Source organism: Lithobates pipiens, unplaced genomic scaffold (assembly GCF_037356315.1).
Source record: "Lithobates pipiens isolate NorthernLeopardFrog02 unplaced genomic scaffold, aLitPip1_a1.2 Scaffold_19, whole genome shotgun sequence".
Classification (NCBI taxonomy): Eukaryota; Metazoa; Chordata; class Amphibia; order Anura; family Ranidae; genus Lithobates; species Lithobates pipiens.
This window is the reverse complement of record NW_027507764.1, coordinates 376,412,843-376,431,068: the sequence shown is the minus strand read 5'-3', so window position 1 is coordinate 376,431,068 and position 18,226 is coordinate 376,412,843. Positions and strand designations below refer to the sequence as shown.

Sequence of the window (18,226 nt, the reverse complement as noted above, 5' to 3'; positions counted from 1 at the left end):
AAGCTCTGTATTCCGGTGTATAATGCATCTCAGTATTTCTTTACGCTGCTAATAGAATTTTACAGTAATGATTCTTTATGATTATATTTGGACAGCAAGTGTTGAACTGAAATGTAGTTTGGTTCGGTGGATTATCCAATGTAAATTTTAGAAGTTATATCCAACGCAAGGTTGTCTGCTTTGAACACAATGGGCTACTGTAAGCCTGGCCTTTACTGTATAGGTGGAACTAAAATTCAGTATATTGAATATATTTTACTTAGTTATACAGGAGATTTGACATCACGGTGTTAGGTTGGTCTGCACTTGAAATGTTAAATGTGAAAGCTCTATTCAGTGTGTGTATGGTATATACTGTATACCCGTGGATCGCAAGCTACCTGTCGATCACGGGGAGCCGACAGGTAGATCCCGATCAGGGCTGTGCTGATGCTTCCCCCAGGCTCTGCCGGCGCTGCTCGCCCTTCACCAGCAAAGAGGAGCCCTGGATGGAGAGCAGGACCGGGAGCTGCTTTAGTTACCTTTGCAAATTAACTAGCAGATGATTGGTTGCTAGACAGTCCTAACAACCAATCATCAGCTTGTTAACATAAAAAGTTAACTGAAGCAGCTCCCAGTCCCGCCCTCGCACTCAGCACCATGAAGCCTCTCTATTCCTCTGTGATGTACAGACACTGTAAGGTAGGAGAGAGCTACCTACAGCTGTGTGTTGGGAGCGATGGGAAACAGTTATAGAGGGGCAGAGGACACTACTGGAGGGATAGAAACAGAGGGTAGTGCTATGCGGGAAGGGGGGGGGAGAGGAGAGGACACTACTGAGGGGGTATGGGGCAGAGGACATTGCTATGGGGTGACAGAGAGCGCTACAGGGGGCAGAGGAATCTATGGGGGGTAGGGGGCTGCAGGGGACACTGCTCTGGTGGGCACTTCAGGGGGGGGGCAGAGGACACTACTGTGGGGGGGGGTGGGAGAGGACACTGCTATAGGGGGGCATAGGGCACTACAGTAGAGGGAAATGGCAGAGAACACTGCTATGGGGGGAGGGGGGCAGAAGACACTACTGTTGGGATGGGGGGGAGGTCAGAAGACACTACCGTGTGTGTGGGGAGGGTGGGTAGAGGACACTACAGTGGGGGGCATAGTATATTACTAGGGGGGATTATGTGAAAGGAGGCAGAGGATACCGCTGTGGAGAAGGGGGTGGCAGAGGATACTACTGTGATGGGGTTGAGTGATTTGAAGCGGGGCAGAAGACACTAATGTGACACACTAGTGTTTTTATTGAATGCTTTACTTCAATGCCCTGAAACCCCAGCTGGGGATCTTTGATTTCCTGCATGTTGCCCAAGAAGATATCAACCTCTGAAAGGTTCCCTCACCCTGCTGTACACCATATATATCTGTGCAAGTGAACTTGCATTCACTGCTAGCCACATAGCTACATAAACCCACGTTTGTGATTTTATAATCTTTCGCAGGCCCACGATTAAGCATATATCTGCATATACTGATACACAAGCCATTTTAAAGACATGCATGCTTTGTGGGATTTTTGTGGCAAGTGAACAAGACGACTGCAATATCTATATGATGAAAAGAAAACTTTGGTTACAGTGTAAGAAATATTTCATGAGCATTATATAGTACTGGGGGCCTTTTCAGCCATCAGGCCAATACAGGCATTATCGTGTTATTCCGCTACAAATGTGAACATTAATGCTCTAGTTAATGAAATAATGCTACATTTGTTTGCTTGGGTGGTATAGGAAGAAAGTATGCAGGCTGTGCTGTATACTGTAATGTGGTTTATATTACCTGTAAACTGCATACAACTGCTGTGATCAGTGATTTCTTAAGATCACAATATTTTTTCCATGCAGAAAAAAAACTTGAAATATTACATAATCAACATCTCATTTTATCTTGCACATGGTATTTCCATCAGAATCTGTTTTTGAGTGTACTTTGATAGGCTATATGTAAAATTGCGTACTGTTTCCTGCTCATTTGTCTGGCTATAGCTAAAGTAGACATCACATGTGTGGGTAGTGGATAGACAGATCTGAACAGATAAGATGAAGTGAATGCTACAAGGAAACGTGAAATGCACACATGCTGGAGAGCTTATTATAAACATACAAACACATATGGATAACAGACAAATCTGGGTATGCCAACATACGTGACTGCAGACTAGAGGCCCACAAAAATCTTGTCATTTTCTTATGCACTAAAAACCAATGCGTGGCCCCACACCAGCCACTTGTGTTTTACATTTATTTAAAGTGGAGTTGCACCCAAAAAAAAATTCATTCAATAAAAAATAAAAACATTTGGAAATTTTTTATTTTTTTTACTCACCTCTAAATGGCTGTTGCTAGGGGGTCCCTCGTAGTCTGCCTCCTTCAGTGCTTGGACTCGTGACATCACTTCACCTCGGAGCAGGAAGGGCTCAGCTCTGCGCCCTCCCTCTTGTCAATCATCTGGGACACGTGACAGGTCCCAGATGATTGCGCGGCCAATCACAGTGTGCGGCGCCGCTCGTGAAAGCGCAGTGTGTGCCTGGCTAGCAATAGCCACTAGCAATAATCACTGTCTTCTCCTGGCAGGGACTGCTTCCCTCTGCCGAGAGAAGACAATGGGGCTTATCTGCTAAAGGCAAATCCACTTTGCACTACAAGTGCACTGACTGTGCACTTGGAAATGCAGTTGCTGTAAGTCTGAGGGGGACATGCAAGGAAAATAAAAAACATTTTAGCTTGCACATGATTGGATGATAAAATCAGCAGAGATTCCCCTCATTTCAGATCTTCCGCTCAGATCTACAGCGACTGCACTTTCAAGTGCACTTGCAGTGCAAAGTGGATTTGCCTTTAGTAAATTAACCGCAATGTCTCGCCAGGAGGGATTCCCTTGTCAGCACTGTCTGGGTCGATGGGGGAATTGTGCAAATTTTTTCCTGCAACCCATGGAAATTTGCACTGTCTATGGCAGGGGTGACCAAACTTTTGAGGAGTAAGGGCCACTTTATCGACTTGGTAACCGGTTGCGGGCCACAGTGAGCGTAAAGGGGGGTTGAAAGGATTGTGCCCACTCTGCAAATGTAGAGCAGACACGGATGCAACCCGCTGTACCCTAAGGGCCCCCCGATCTGCCCAGACAGAAGGAGACAGACCCCCTTCTGTTTTTTTTAAAGGAAATCGGATTGCAGATAGGCAGGTGTTAACAGACACAAGTCCATTTACATCGCTATATAGAGGTGAGCCCACCTGAAAAACAGACAGGCGGACCCGATCGGGCCGATTATGTGAAAGGGGCCTAAGGCTGCTTTCACACTGATGCAAAGCAGTTTACCTGCTCCTCAACCAACCTCAATCTTCACTTCTTCCTCAGAATTCCTGCAGCTGGCTTGTACTGCTGGTGGGTACTGCTGACAAGTGCTGGTACTGCTGGCTGGTACTGGTACCACTGGTGGGTACTGCTGACTGGTACTGCTGGTTAGTTTCACAATGCTGTTTGGCAGGTGAACCCTGTGCAAACAGTCTGAACACTAATGAAGAGAATAGCAAGGTTTTCTAACCTGCATTCTTGCTTTGTGCACTAAGAACACTTGTAAAGGGATGTTGTCCCCTACCCCATAGACACCGGACAGTAACCGAATGTGATCACAAAAGGCTGGGCCATAATCCTGTCTTCTAACCTAGTGTTGAGTCTTAGAACTTTATCAATCTCCTTAGGAGCTGTGAAATTAATAACCAGTAATGCATAATATGTCACTTATTTAGCTGGAGTATATTATATTCTTAGTTGCATACTTTATTTTGCGCTACTTCAGGAAATACTTATACCATTCTACTTTTTTTGTTCTTTTTTATTGTTAAATAATAGTAAGTGCTCAGACATAATTGTAGAAGTGTTATGTTTTGGTTAGTATTTTGTGATAAATGTAGTAAAATTAGAATTCTCTCTATGACAGAGTAGACTAGAAGTGCTAATACAATTAATGTTAATAGGTTTGAATGATGGGAGTTGGCAGTATAATTAGTAGGTTTGTGCAGCTCCAACATCAGTGGTGGGTTAACACAATAGAAGGGCATGTGCAGAAATTACAGTTAGGTCCCTTCCTACACATTATGAAAAGTATTAATGCAGGTACATTGCCCACCACCCACTCGAGACCTTAGCAGAGGTGCATTGTCATTAGTTTCTCCCCATCCAACTTCTCAACCAACAAAATCCTACAATTAATAACAAGATCATATTTATTTATTTTTGTCCACCAGTCATCTCTGTAAGCCAACAATTAGTTCAACTATTATAGTATTTTAGTACCTGTTTTCTGAATTTATTTTACCTTCAGATTAAATACACGCATATCACTAGATTTCTGTTTAACTAATCTGGGCATCTCTCATCACTTTTTTCCAGAACACTATAACTATGCATCTTCCAATATAAGTGCCAGCCTGTCACTGAGTGTGATGAATCCTTCATTACAAACTTCATGCCATGGTCTTCAGTCATCAAACCCAGTCATTTCCATTATTCCATCAGCAAGCCATTCATCGGGATATGGAGGGAATCTTGAGACTGAAACCTCGGGATACTACTTATCTCCAAATTTAAGACCTAATGGAGCACCATTAGAGAGCCCTAGAATTGAAATCACATCCTGTTTAGGGATGCATAGTAGCAATAACCAGTTCTTTCATGAAGGAGATGTGGAAGAATCGATCCCTAATGTTAAGCGAACACATTCAACTGCAACGCTGACCTTGCCAAATGTTGACAACTATCGAGATCCATCTTGCTTGAGTCCAGCAAGCAGTTTGTCTTCCAGAAGCTGCAATTCCGAAGCTTCCTCTTTTGAATCAAATTACTCTTATCCATATACTTCCCCTCAGACGTCTCCATGGCAGTCACCGTGTGTTTCTCCCAAAACCACTGACCCAGATGAAGGCTATCAGAGAAGCATGGTCACCTGTAATTTGCTGAACTCTCCCAGGCATTCCCCATCCACTTCTCCCAGGACGAGTATTTCAGAAGAAAATTGGCTTGCAGCTCCAAACTCACGTCCAACATCTCCATGCAACAAAAGAAAATACAGCATTAATGGCAGACAGACTTCTTACTCACCTCATCACTCTCCGACTCCATCTCCTCACAATTCTCCCAGAGTTAGTGTCACTGATGAGACCTGGTTGGGAAACACTCACCAGTATACAAGTTCTGCAATTGTGGCAGCAATTAATGCTCTCACCACTGACCCAATAGACATGAATGATGACATTCCATCTAAAGCCAGAAAAACAGACTACAGCATACCTCTAAAAACAGAGCCCATTTGTGATGAACATGGCACATTGTCACCATCTGCTGACTTGTCACCAGAAGACTATTCCGGATTCCATCACATAAGGAAAGGCAATTACTGTGATCAATATCTGTCAGTTCCACAGCATTCTTACCAATGGGCCAAACCAAAGAACATATCCCCTACATCCTATTTGAGGTAAGACAATAGATTAGCATAATGCAATTATTAAAAATGCATGTTCATTTTTTCATATATTAACATGAGTTGTGCCAGGATTCAGGAAACACGGATATGAAGTAAAGAGGAAAATGTAGTGCGCACAATGCTTTAGTACAAGGTCTGACAAATCTCAAAGGCCATTTGCTAGTGGGACTAAGACTTTTCACCTGGTGCACACTCAGTTTTGAGACATTCTATTAAAACTATACTATCCCTAACTCTTAAAAATTGTGCGCTGGCTTGAATAGACTGGCTTCTAAAGTGTCCTCACATGCTTTACTGGTTTGTTATGGATGTACAAGTCTGTCCGTATAGGTTTGCATACACCAAAAACTTGTTTCAAGGATATATCTTTTGGTTTTGAGTGATTTTATACACTTTACATCTGCCCAGGTCTAGTCTTCACACACTATTGTATACGTAGAACTTCTATGTGCGTTAGCGACTCCCCCTAGTAAAGAAGATGACCTAATTTGTATATGATTAGGGGAATTTTACTGTAATTACCGGCTGGGGGAACCTTAGACTATAGTTGAGAAACCCAGTTAGAGATGTATTCTCTTCTAGGTTTGGTTCCTGTTAATTTCTTATATATGAAAGAATATTGCATAATAGATGTACAAACACTTAAAGTGATTGCAAAGGACTATTATTATTTTTTTTTTTCAATAACAAACATGTTATACTTCCTGCTCTGTGCAAAACCATTGCACAGAGCAGGTAAGTATAACATGTTTGTTATTGAAAGAAAACAGTGTTGGCTTCTCCCCTCCTCGCTCCCTCTTCACTGGCTTGACATCTGAGCTCTGAGCCAATTAGGAGGGAGAGAGCAGAGAGAACCTCTGCTCTTGTGTACAGCATGAGATTGAGATCAGACTCAGGGAATTATAAGGGGAGGGGGCTGAGGGGTGGAGGGGGGAGCTGCATGCAGAGGGTATTTACCCAAATGCATATAATGCATTCAGGTAAAAAAACTTTCTGCCTTTTAGAACCACTTTAGTGGCCTTTATATTACAATGTAAAGAGCACCATGCATAAAATACCACAAATTCAAGCAGAACCGAGAATAGTAATAATAATAATGTGCAAACTGTTGTAAAATAGTGAAATGTCTCCTAAACGGCACACGTTTAGGAGATATTTCCACTACCTATAGGTAAGCCTTATTCTAGGCTTACCTATAGGTAGAAGTCCAAAAAGTGGGTTTACAACCACTTTAAGGGCATGTATAACCAAAACCTTTTTTTTTTTTTTTTTTTAGATTAGATAGAGTAGGGGAGGGTTAAAACTGCCGTCCCTTTATTTTTTGCTGGCTGTGAATCTACCTAGCAGGTACACCGATAGCAGTACAAGCTTAAAGTTGGTCTTTACCCATAACAGTTTGCTAACAATTAATCTTCTTTAACAAAGAACATACATTCCCCATTAATAATTGTGCTACCAAAATTAGTGCATTAGCACCAGCACTGCTCCTGTGTCTTCTTGTGGGAGACCTCCATTTTGTTGAAGCCTAGAGCAGTCACTTCCTTTTTGGAAATTGTCACCAGTCCTTGGTCTCAAAAACTACGGGGTTGATTTACTAAAGGCAAATAGACTGTGCATGCAATAAAAGTAAAAAAAATGCATGTAATTGGATGATGAAAGTCTGCTCACTTACTAAGCTCTGGAACAACTGCTCAAGTCTATTTGCCTTTAGTAAGTCAACCCCTATATGTCACTTTCTTCAATTTAAATATTCTAGATTTCCAGCCTTGATTGTATGTCTTGACCCAGATAGTAAGGAAGGCTGACAGAAGCTTTACAGTGCTAAAGTTCACAGGCTGCCATGGGAGAGAAAGGGAGATAAGATATTAAAGTAGCCTTGTAAGTTTAACTCTTTTGTGTTTCTTTGGCAGCAGAGTTTGTCCTTTTCTGTTCTCCCTACCTTATCTGTGTTCCCTCTGGACAGTCTGTGGCATTCCTGTTGCTTTCTTCCCCTTCAGCAACAATACATCTTAAAGCTGTCAGCTGATCGGTCTCTAGTGGGTCTGATTTTAGGCACAGTGCCAAAAATAGAGATCAACTGAGCATGTGCAGAGCAGGGTGAGACAATACGTTAGTGGATTTTACACAGCATAGAAATGTATTTCTAATGTTTTACATAGCTACACCTGCAAAAGGGGCCAGCCCAAAGTGATCTATCAGGACTTAATTTTTTGACTAACATTCCAATTTATTAAAAGTGTAAAAAAATTAAATATGTAAAAATATATTAATATACACATTAATCCTTTAACGTTTGCATATAGGAGTATATATTACATTTTATACATACAGTGCTGCCTTTGCTGTTAACAACTGTTTAAATTGGCAGCCTTTAACATCTGTGTCTGAGGAAGATGGATTTTTTTAAGACTAATTTTACTGTACCAATTCATAAAGAAGATATTCCTGCCAGAATCAATGCAACATTCTGGCGGGAGTATGTTGTCATTGGAGGGACTCTGGTTGCTAAGAGTTACTATGGGTTATAAATATTTAGTGCGTGTATATTTTTGGTCAACGAGTTGCCTCGAGGCCTGGAAACATTAGCATTTTGATCTATGCCACATAAACGTGTTTCTCACAATAAATTTTGGCAATTGCATCTTTGGAGTGCTGGTGACTTTCTTTCTTATATGTTGTACTGTTATGCCTAGTACACACGATCAGAATATCATACAAAAAATACAGATTTCGAATCTGTTTTATGATAATTTGATCATTAGTACACAGCTTTTGTCCAAAATTATCTGAAGGGACAAACAAGAACATTTTCTCATATGATACCAGATGTTGGGATTGTTAAATCAGTGCAGTTTTTGTCCGAAAATACAATACAAACACAGTACATCACTTCAGAATTTTTATTCTGCCTTATGAGAATTTTCATACTTTAGTAACCTGGACACTAGCATGCAAGTTAAAACGGGCAGTCATTCGTCCGATAACCTCGTTGTCTGTACTAGGCATTCTAGTTTTTTTTAACGCACAGTTTGAGTTTTGCAAGCATTTTCATCAACAACTGCACCAAGCACAACAAAAAAAAAAATTGAATAAAAGATGTAAAATCAGTCTTGCAAAAAGTCCATCTTTTTCAGTCACAGATGTTAAAGGCTGCCATTTAGACAGTGTTGAAAGTCATCATTTAATCAAGGCTGGAGCTACAGATCATGAAACTCATGATGTATGAGGAACATATGAAACAGATAAAGATGTTGAATTCTTGAGTCAGAAAGAAGGAATACACATTCCACGACTCCAAAAAAATAATGTATCAAATGTTAGACAGGTTATTATGCTGTTTTGCTAGAACCACTGAAGAAGCCCCCATTAGAAATGAAGCTTTATTGGCTTCAAAGGCCACCTCTTTTCCCATGAGGATATTGTCTGCATATTTCCGATTAAATCACCATACACCATAAATCTTTATCAAGATGAGGAGGCAGGAAAATACTGACTCAACTTTGTTCCACTGTAGAGTGGAATAGCTTTGACTTGCAGGCTCCCTAGGCAGTGAGGGGGTTAAACCGTGTGATTTTCATGAAGGGAAAGCGGAAGTTTGTTGTATTGCTGTATATTCGTAGTTCTTAGGCAGTGTCTCTTGCAATGTTGCATGCTTTTTTCAGAAGCTAAAAGTGTCAGCTATTTACATTGCTCTAATTGATCTTGCTGTATTCCACATCTGGGCCTCTGTGACTCATGCAAACAAGAATCTTAAGACTTAGCATGTGAGAAATAGTAATATTTCATATTCCCATCACAGATTATTTATGTGTATAGATACTATTCATCCTACAATGTTTCTATTAACATATACTTCTTCTTAAAGGGGAACTCTAACCTATTTAATGAGGGAATTTTAAGTATATCTAAAGCCAAAACTTGCCCAGTTGCAAGATTTCCTCTCTATTCCTGTTCTGATGGCAATTTTTTTTTTCATTCATAATATTTTTTTTTGGAAAGGTTTAAAGCGGGAGTCTGCCGGGAGTGCACGTTTTTTTTTTTTTTTTAAAAAGCCAGCAGCTACAAATACTGCAGCTGCTGACTTTTAAAATAGTGACACTTACCTGTCCAGCGCGCCCGCGATGTCGGCACCCGAAGCCGATCTCTCGATCGTCTCTCGGGTGCTGCCGCCGCCATCTTGGGTATGGGAATCAGGAAGTGGAGCCTTTCGGCTTCATTTCCCGGTTCCCTACTGCGCATGCGCGAGTCGCGCTGCACAATGAGGATGGACCCGCTGCCTCTGGGATCTGAGGCAGCGGGGGACTTTCGGAAAGGGGCGTAATCTACGCCCCTTTCCACAGAGAGCTATCCAGGAAGTGGGTGCAGATACCTGTACTGTACAGGTACCTGCACCCCCCTCCTCCCTGAAAGGTGCCAATTGTGGCGCCGGAGGGGGGGAGGATTCCAATGAGCGGAAGGTCCACTTTAGGGTGGACCTCCGCTTTAAGAAAATACAACAATTGACAAATATTCATCACGTAGACAGCAAGGTATCATTAACATCAGAATATAGGTGCCATTATGACAAAATTCCTCTTGAGAGATGGGAAAAATTTACATTCAGATACTTAAAGAGTTTGATCTTCAAGAGTTCGAGGGGCTATCGAACAGAATAATGATGGCATGCAAAGCAGCACTGGAGATTAAAGCGGAGGTCCACCCTAAAATGGACCTCCGCTCATCGGAATCCCCCCCCCTCCGGCGCCACAATTGGCACCTTTCAGGGGGGAGGGGGGTGCAGTTACCTGGATAATCCAGGTAACTGCACCCACTTCCGGGATAGCTGTCTGCGGAAAGGGGCGTAGATTACGCCCCTTTCCGCAACTGCCCGCCCCTTTGCGCAAGTGCCCCGCTGCCTGCTGGGAAACACACAGTTCCCAGAGGCAGCGGGGACCGTCCGGATTGCGCCGTGCGGCTCGCGCATGCGCAGTAGGGAACCGGGAAATGAAGCCGAAAGGCTCCATTTCCTGATTCCCATACCCAAGATGGCGGCGGCAGGACCCGACAGACGACCTAGCGATTGGCTTCGGGTGCCGACATCGCGGGCGCGCTGGACAGGTAAGTGTCACTATTTTAAAAGTCAGCAGCTGCAGTATTTGTAGCTGCTGGCTTTAAAAAAAAAAAAAAAACGCGGAGTCCCGGTGGACTCCCGCTTTAAAGGGTTGCTGTATTGTAGGCCAAAGGACCAGGCTATGATAGACAAGGACTACTAAAGTAGTCAACCAATTTAATGGCCAGTGCTGAGCCCAGCTGAGACTCAAGCATGTGACGGGGCAGAAGTAGGCCCCAGGGGCACTTAAGGGTGACTTGATGGTCCGGCATAAACTTTACCTTCTGGGTCTATGGGGCTGCTACCTTAATTTTTTATCCACTCTCATTCTCAACTAATTTGGTGATTAGGACAGTTAGAGAGTCATTGTATCCCCTTACTACTCCATCCACAAAAAAAGTTTTCCCTTTGGTTATACTTTATTACCAAAATATATTTAAATTATCTATTATGCAATATTATTCACATCACAATTTAATTGTAAAAATCTTAAAACTACAATTAGTAAGTACAAAACATTCACAAAGCATTTGAAAACCTCACAAATAAGCTCATGCAAGCAGAACCCCACTGCATTGTATTGCACTGTAACTTTGACCCAACATATTATTCCTTATTTTTTCTTTTGATCAATTAAGCTCAGCCAATAGAAGTTCCACAATAATGTTCCAGTAAATGTATATATTCCAAAATGTCATATGACTAGGACATTTCCAGACATCTGATGATTGTTGAACTTTTAATAGAACCTCTAAGTTGTTCTCCTCGCATTGGTAAGTCTTGTTTACTGTAGGCTGCCCAGAGTGTGTATGTCATAAATCCAATGCTTGTAAATGCTTGGCTAATCCAACCATTAGGAGGAAATAGTTTATATAGTGGAAAAAAAAAGATCCTCTATCACTACAATTATTTGATGCTTCAGCCTGGATATGCTGTTATTTCTTAGGTTCTAGAGAGCTCTGAATTCAACCAGCAATTCCGGTTCATAGCTGGCTTCTGTTGGACCGACTGCAGTACACAGGGGCCAAATGATAGTCTTTTGAACCGGCCGATGCCACCAGACTTTCGGCCCATGTGTACCAGGCTTAATTCTTTATGGGGGGGGGGGGGGGGTGTGATGCAAGGCATTGCAGAAGATAGCTAGGAAGGAAGATAACCTTCAGTGCAGCTCACAGGAATTAACAAAGTTGCTGCATTTTGTGCAAGATCTACAATTTATATTAGTAATAATATATTAGTCCTTGCGCACAATTATGAGTCGGTTTATGTCTAGAAGTGTTGGTCAACTTACTTAAAATTGAGGGGGCTCAAGTGCGGCCTCTGACACCCCCAAAGGGTGGCACATAATATCCAGTAAATTTAATGCTATGAAAGGTATCAGAATCTGCAGAAAGATTATGGGTGTGCTATAAGAGCTGGTCAGAGACTTCAGACATGCTTCAGGAGATCTTCCACAGGCTGGAACACATGGCCTGAATATCAGCCAGTATTGGCCTGTTCAACAGAAACCAGCAAGCATTCACCTAGTACAAAAGTCTGTCCAACAGAAACCGGCCTAAAGTCTGACTTCTGTTGAACAGGCATGCTGGAAAACCAGCAGCTGATCATCATCCGACCAGTGTGTTCTGACGCGGGGAGCACAATACACAGTAGAACACAATAGCTCAGCAGGGAGATCACTGTATTAACATCACATATCAAAGTTAGTACAGCGGTTTTTTTTTTCTTTTTTTTTCCGCCTGCTGGGACGAACGAAAAAAACTAATCTTAAAAAAAATTGTGCAACATTTGATATTTTCACTTGCAAGATCCATAATTATTAACATGAAATGAGAAAAGAAATGGACAGTGCAGAAAAAAATCAGATCGTGCAAAAGCAATAAACTATGCAACTACTAGAAACCAGTCTAAAGAAAATATTTCTCCCTCACTGGCCTGGGTGAGCATAAAAAATATGGGCTACTATGTGCAGGGGCCATGAGGTCCAAACAATAAGTGCAAAGGGCTGCAGCTTGGGCATCAAAGGTTTAGTATATTCAATCTGTTGAGGAAGAACTGAAATAGCATTGTTACTAGCTCAGTAATCATACATTGCCATCAATATTTGCATGCTTAAAATTTTTTATATAATATAAATCTTGATTTGGCTATGATTCGATTTGGCATTACTGAACAAAACAAATGATGCCAGCCAGGCTTAAAGGAGAAATAGAGCCAAAGCTCTTTTGGTCCTACTTCTCCTGCGAGTCACTGGAGTGCACTTAGTACTGCACTCATGTGACCCAGATTCCGCTGACAGCGGGCTTAAGTCCTCTGTCGGCTGACGTCACTCAGCTGGTTCAGACTGGAGGAATCCTAAATTTATTGTCAGGATCCACCCAGATGTCTGACTGGCAGATGTCTGATCCCACCCCCTCCACTGACAGTCACTGGCTCACTGCTCAATGTAGACCAAGAACTGAGTGATCAGCGGTCTTTGATCACTCAGTTCTCAGTCTAAGAGAAGGCAGGGAACATTTGAGTGGCTTTCTGTCCTAGTCTTCCTACCTGTGTGTTTGTGGGGACTCATACACATATGTAGTAGCACACAGCTCCTGGCTAGAAGTGCACATCCAAGGTTAGCTGAATAGAACCCTGCAAAGGAAAGGAGCCACTCTAAAACTAGATATCAGTGCAAGGGCTCAGGAGACCAGCTGATTCTACAGGAAACTTACATTTCAAAGGTTCCAGGAAATATATGAAAAAAATATCCCTCTATAGTGTGTGCTTATCTCAATTCAAAGCACCAAGTGTTATTTCTGTCTACTGACTTGTTCCACTTCTATCTGCATGAGTTAAGTCTAATTTTCTTGATACCAGGAGAAAAAAAACTGGGAGCTCCAGCACATAGCCTGTGATTTACAGCCTTAGCTCTGTTCCTGTGTGAAATGGTTTGTGTCCATTCCCTCCAATCAGCTCCTATGCCCAGTGGCTCACACAAGGTGTAAAAAATTCTGAAACAAAAAGCTGTAAAAATTCTAGGGCTCTAGAAAAGAGAGGACTGCAGATAAACGTATGTAGGAGGATTTGTTTGATCTCTGTAAATCACCTAGTCACTTCACTGGGTGTATGTGAGAGTTTAATTACTTGCATATACTTACCTTCTCTCCCTTGCAATCCTGTTCCCTTGAAAGAGCAAAATGAAAAAACTCTGTGTACTAACAAAATTGTATTAGTTAGAGCTTACACAGGGTTAAGTGCTCTCTCCCAACCCCATGTGGCAGTGCTCCAGGCTTGTGACTGGGCAGTCAGTCACCCAGCATTACGCTGTGGGAAAAAGAGCTCTCCAGTGGGGGAAGGGGAATATAAGCAGAGGGTGCTCAGTTATATGTATTTATTTGCTCTGCATGGGCAAAGCCTAAGTCTATTTTAAAGTTGATGCTACTAAAGTTCACACTTCGGGCTCTGAAAGCTCCCTGTACAGTGTTTTATTGATGTAATTAACCATCTTGAATTGAAATTGAATATTTTTTCCAGAAAACTTTATTGCATTTTAGAGAAATAGGTACAGACAGTGACAGCAGTGTACCATACTGTACAGCATGTACTGAAATGATCAATAAGAAATGAGAAATAATCACCTCCAGTTACAATGTAAATACAAGGTACAGAAAGAAAGCACTCACACTTTTCCCAAAGGCATGTACAATATCAAAGTGATGGGTAGTAGACCAAAGTCAAAAAAGGCATCTATAGCAGTGGTCAAATACGAAAAGGAGAAGACTTTTAAAGGATACTTGCAGGGTGAGAAGGAAGGGGATATTTTGTATGTAGAAATGTGTAAAATAAAGAAATAATTACATTTTTAGTTGTGGAAAATCAATTAGAGCAACATCCCTCAATAAGAGGCTTGCAGTAGTAGGAGAGCATGGATCAACATGTCATATAGTCAACACCAACTGGCCTGAATTTTACCAAATTTTTGCATAGGTCATTTTTCCAAGGGTAGCACCTCATTAATCAAATTCTTCCACCCAAACAAAGAAGAAGAAGATTGAGATTACCATTGTAACATAATCTCCCTCCTCACGTAGAAGGCAGTATAAAAGATAGCTGGAGGTTCCAATATTGTCAGTAATGCCAAGGAGAAAATTACAGGATCAGCTGGCAGAGTAAGATGCCACCTGTCCAAAAATCTTGTATTTTAGGCCTAGTCCAGAATACACGAGTAAAGGTACCTAAATCTATACTACACTTTGGGGCACATGGGATCTACCAATGGGTAAAGATCACTTATATGAGGTATAGTACACACGATGCAGATATTTGGGTTGAATACACATATCTAGCTGTTAGAAACTGAATATTTAACAGGACTCGTTGACAAAAAGGAAGCTGCCCTTGGTCCGGCCCCTGTGTCCTACATTTCATAATTGGTCAGTGTGGAAAGAAATCACTATAATGGTGGGGGGGATGCTGATTCCTTAGTTAAAATTGGTATTTATTTATTTATTAGAGCTTTCAGGATTTGAACCTCCCAGGGTACTGTAGAAGCTAACAGAGGTTATGGGCAGAACTTGGGGGTGCCAGCTATATTATATATTATGCCATTGGAAGATTTTATTTAATAAAAGTTGGAACTAAAATCAGAATTTATTGAGATTCTATTGATTACAAGTGCCAACTAACATTGAAAAGATGCTAAACAAAGCTGGGATTTTCACGGGGCCAAGTGAGCTCATTCACGCGGAGCCTATTGGATAATTGCAGTTACCACCTGATGACAGCAGATGTTGACGGCATATATCTATGAGCCTGAAGCTTTAACAGAGACCCCTCAGACTTGTATGTAGTTATTGTTTTTATTTATTTCAGGTACTTGTATAGTGCTGACAATTTACGCAGAGCTTTACAAATATATTTGCACATTCACATCAGTCCTTGCCCTCAAGGAGCTTATAATCTAAGGTCCTCAACTCACATTAATACACATACAGTACTAGGGCCAATTTAGATAGGAGCCAATTAACTTACCGGCATGTCTTTGGAGCATGGGAGGAAACCAGAATACCTGGAGGAAACCCATGCAAGCACAGGGAGAGCATGCAAACTCCAGGCAGGTAGTGTCATGGTTGGAATTTCAGTTTTTTTGGAAAGGTTAATGCAAGAGTATGCCCCCATAATATACCACAATGCAATGTAAGTGAACTGTTTAGAGGTGCTGCATTGCATTGTGAGATGGCAGTTCTTCACATTCTAAATAGTCAATATTTGCATATATGTTTGTCTTTTCTCAGGTTGTATTGGAGCCTTTTTATAATTTGCTGTCAATACTGGCAGGTGGTGCCTGCTGCCAGTGCATTAGGTTAATTTCCTTGGGATATCACATGTCCAGATCAAATGAGGGGTTGCGTGAATTTTTTTTTTTTTGAGTTTGGAGGGGGGTCTTGGAGGTGTGCTTTAATATTGTAGCTATTAAACAATATCTTTATGTAAGTTACTGGATTTCTATAATTAAAGGCTGTCAACGAAAGGGTTAATATTGTGTGTTTCTTACGTGCTGGACCTTTATCTTCTGATGGCTGATGCGGAAACTGAAATATACAGACAAATTTCTAACTTACACTCAGAGACTTGTACTCAATGAAAGTGAAGTAATAAATAGGATTACGTCACTAACAACTCAACAACTGTAAATGCTTCTTGAATGTTTATTTCTGACCTGACATGCCACAGCTGTAGTCCTCACACTTATGAGGAACACGGGCTTGGTAATGACCATTGCTCCATGAACATCTGGAATCACACTCTATATCGGGAACACAGAAGACCTTATAGAGTCATTTTTTGTATGCCAAATAAGACGTTAATAAAAAAACTTAACAGGTCCTTCGGTGCCACTTGAAAAATGAGAATTCACTCTCAGATTCTCTTATTGTTTTCATCAGTTAAGATTTACCCTGGCCCTTAATATAGCTGTTGATTAATTCACACATTTTATAGGCAAGATGCATTTTATTCATGTGGGCTGGTTCATGAGAACATGATGATCCATTGTACATTTTTATTACAGCATGTAGGACATATGGGGGTTGATTTACTAAAACTGGAGGGTACAACATCTGGTGCAGATGTATATAGAAACCAATCAGCTTCCAGATTTTTATTATAAGCTTAATTGAACAAGCTGAAGTTAGAAGCTGATTGGCTGCCATGCACATCTGCATATTTTGCACTCTCTAGATTTAGTAACTCAACCCCCTAGTATTTAAAATTAACTTTTTCTTTTTTTTTTTAAGGTACAGAAAAGAATACATGGGTTAACATTTTTAAAAGCTTAAACATATGTTTTCAACCTGAATGAGAGGTGAATAACTGTTATATAATATGCTTAATCTGGTGATTTAAAATTGGCTTGTAGTGTTGTTGAGAAAGCGTAGACACTGTTAAAATTGATTTACAGAAGAAGCAAAGCTATCATGAATTACATTTTTTGATAGCCAAACTGTAATTTCTAGTTCTAGTAAGGAAGCTATAATTTTCAGATAATGTTTTTGATTGAGCCATTTATCCCAAATATTTAAAAACAATTTGTCTGTCCCTTCACCAATACATTTCCTTTGGTTTGTTACCATCTTCAAGGAACCATCAATTAATGGTATGTTTCACATCCTAGTCTGCTCCTTTTACATTTAGCATTTGGCTTCCTAAAAAAAAAAATTCCTTTCTAAGCTCCAACTTTCCTTACAGACACTATATTTAACCACCATTTAGCATCAAAATTAGAATCGATGCAAAAATGTAAGCGCTTGTTGGCATTAGTACATGTGGGGCTATTTCCATATGAATGCGGAAAGTACTTATATCATATTGTTTTTTGGGTTGATGAGAGTTCATTTATATTTAAGTTAGTGGATGGGGGGTAATTTAAACTTTTTATATAATTGAGTGTTAGGGGTAGGTTAAGTGTAGTAATAAAATGTAAGGATTAGTTTAAATTTCCATTTTAATATATAGGCACTTCTGGTAGTTTTCAAAAATGAAGTAGCTCTTTCTGCTTCACTTACCATCTAGTGGGATGGGGGGACTTTATGGGGGAATGTGAAGTGATCAGCTGTCAGGGGGATATAGCCATGACATGGGGTTTAAATGTGAAACCTAGCGCAATTCCAGCTTTCTGGCTGTTCTGTTGACTACTCAAAGACCCAGGATAAAGTCAAAAGTTCTAGGGGTGACCAGAAATCTTGAAGTAAGAGGGTGAGTATTAAAGTCGAATTACTACGGTAGAATTTTCAGAAGTAGGGGCCCGTAAATGCAGCCTTCATGTTTCTATCATGACTGGTTCACTGTAGTGAAGTAGAATTCCAGTTCACACCTAACTAGCCTTAAAACTGCCCCATCCCCCTCCCAACCCCTATGCTAACTAAAGCCTAGTACACATGGGCCAAATGATGGGCAACATCGGTTGGTTCAATAGAAACTGGCCAACATTCGCCCCGTGTGTATGGCAGCTGGTCCAACTCCCGATCAGCATGCTCAGCCAATGACTAATAGCATTGACCGGAGTGTTCTGGCGGGGGCACGTCTCCCTGTCAGAACACGATAGCTCAGCAGGGGAGATCGCTGTACTAACATTG

The 18,226-nt window shown here is 41.1% G+C and overlaps 1 protein-coding gene across 7 annotated transcripts in view; it reads left to right on the top strand.

The window, feature by feature from the left end:
* NFATC1 (nuclear factor of activated T cells 1) overlaps positions 1-18,226 on the top strand; it is a 284,252-nt gene that overhangs the window by 42,592 nt on the left and 223,434 nt on the right. For all 7 annotated transcript variants that reach the window (XM_077492327.1, XM_077492325.1, XM_077492332.1 and 4 more), the window contains exon 2: positions 4,429-5,512. In XM_077492327.1, the coding sequence (XP_077348453.1) occupies positions 4,429-5,512 (1,084 nt within the window). The remainder of the gene's footprint in view (positions 1-4,428; positions 5,513-18,226) is intronic.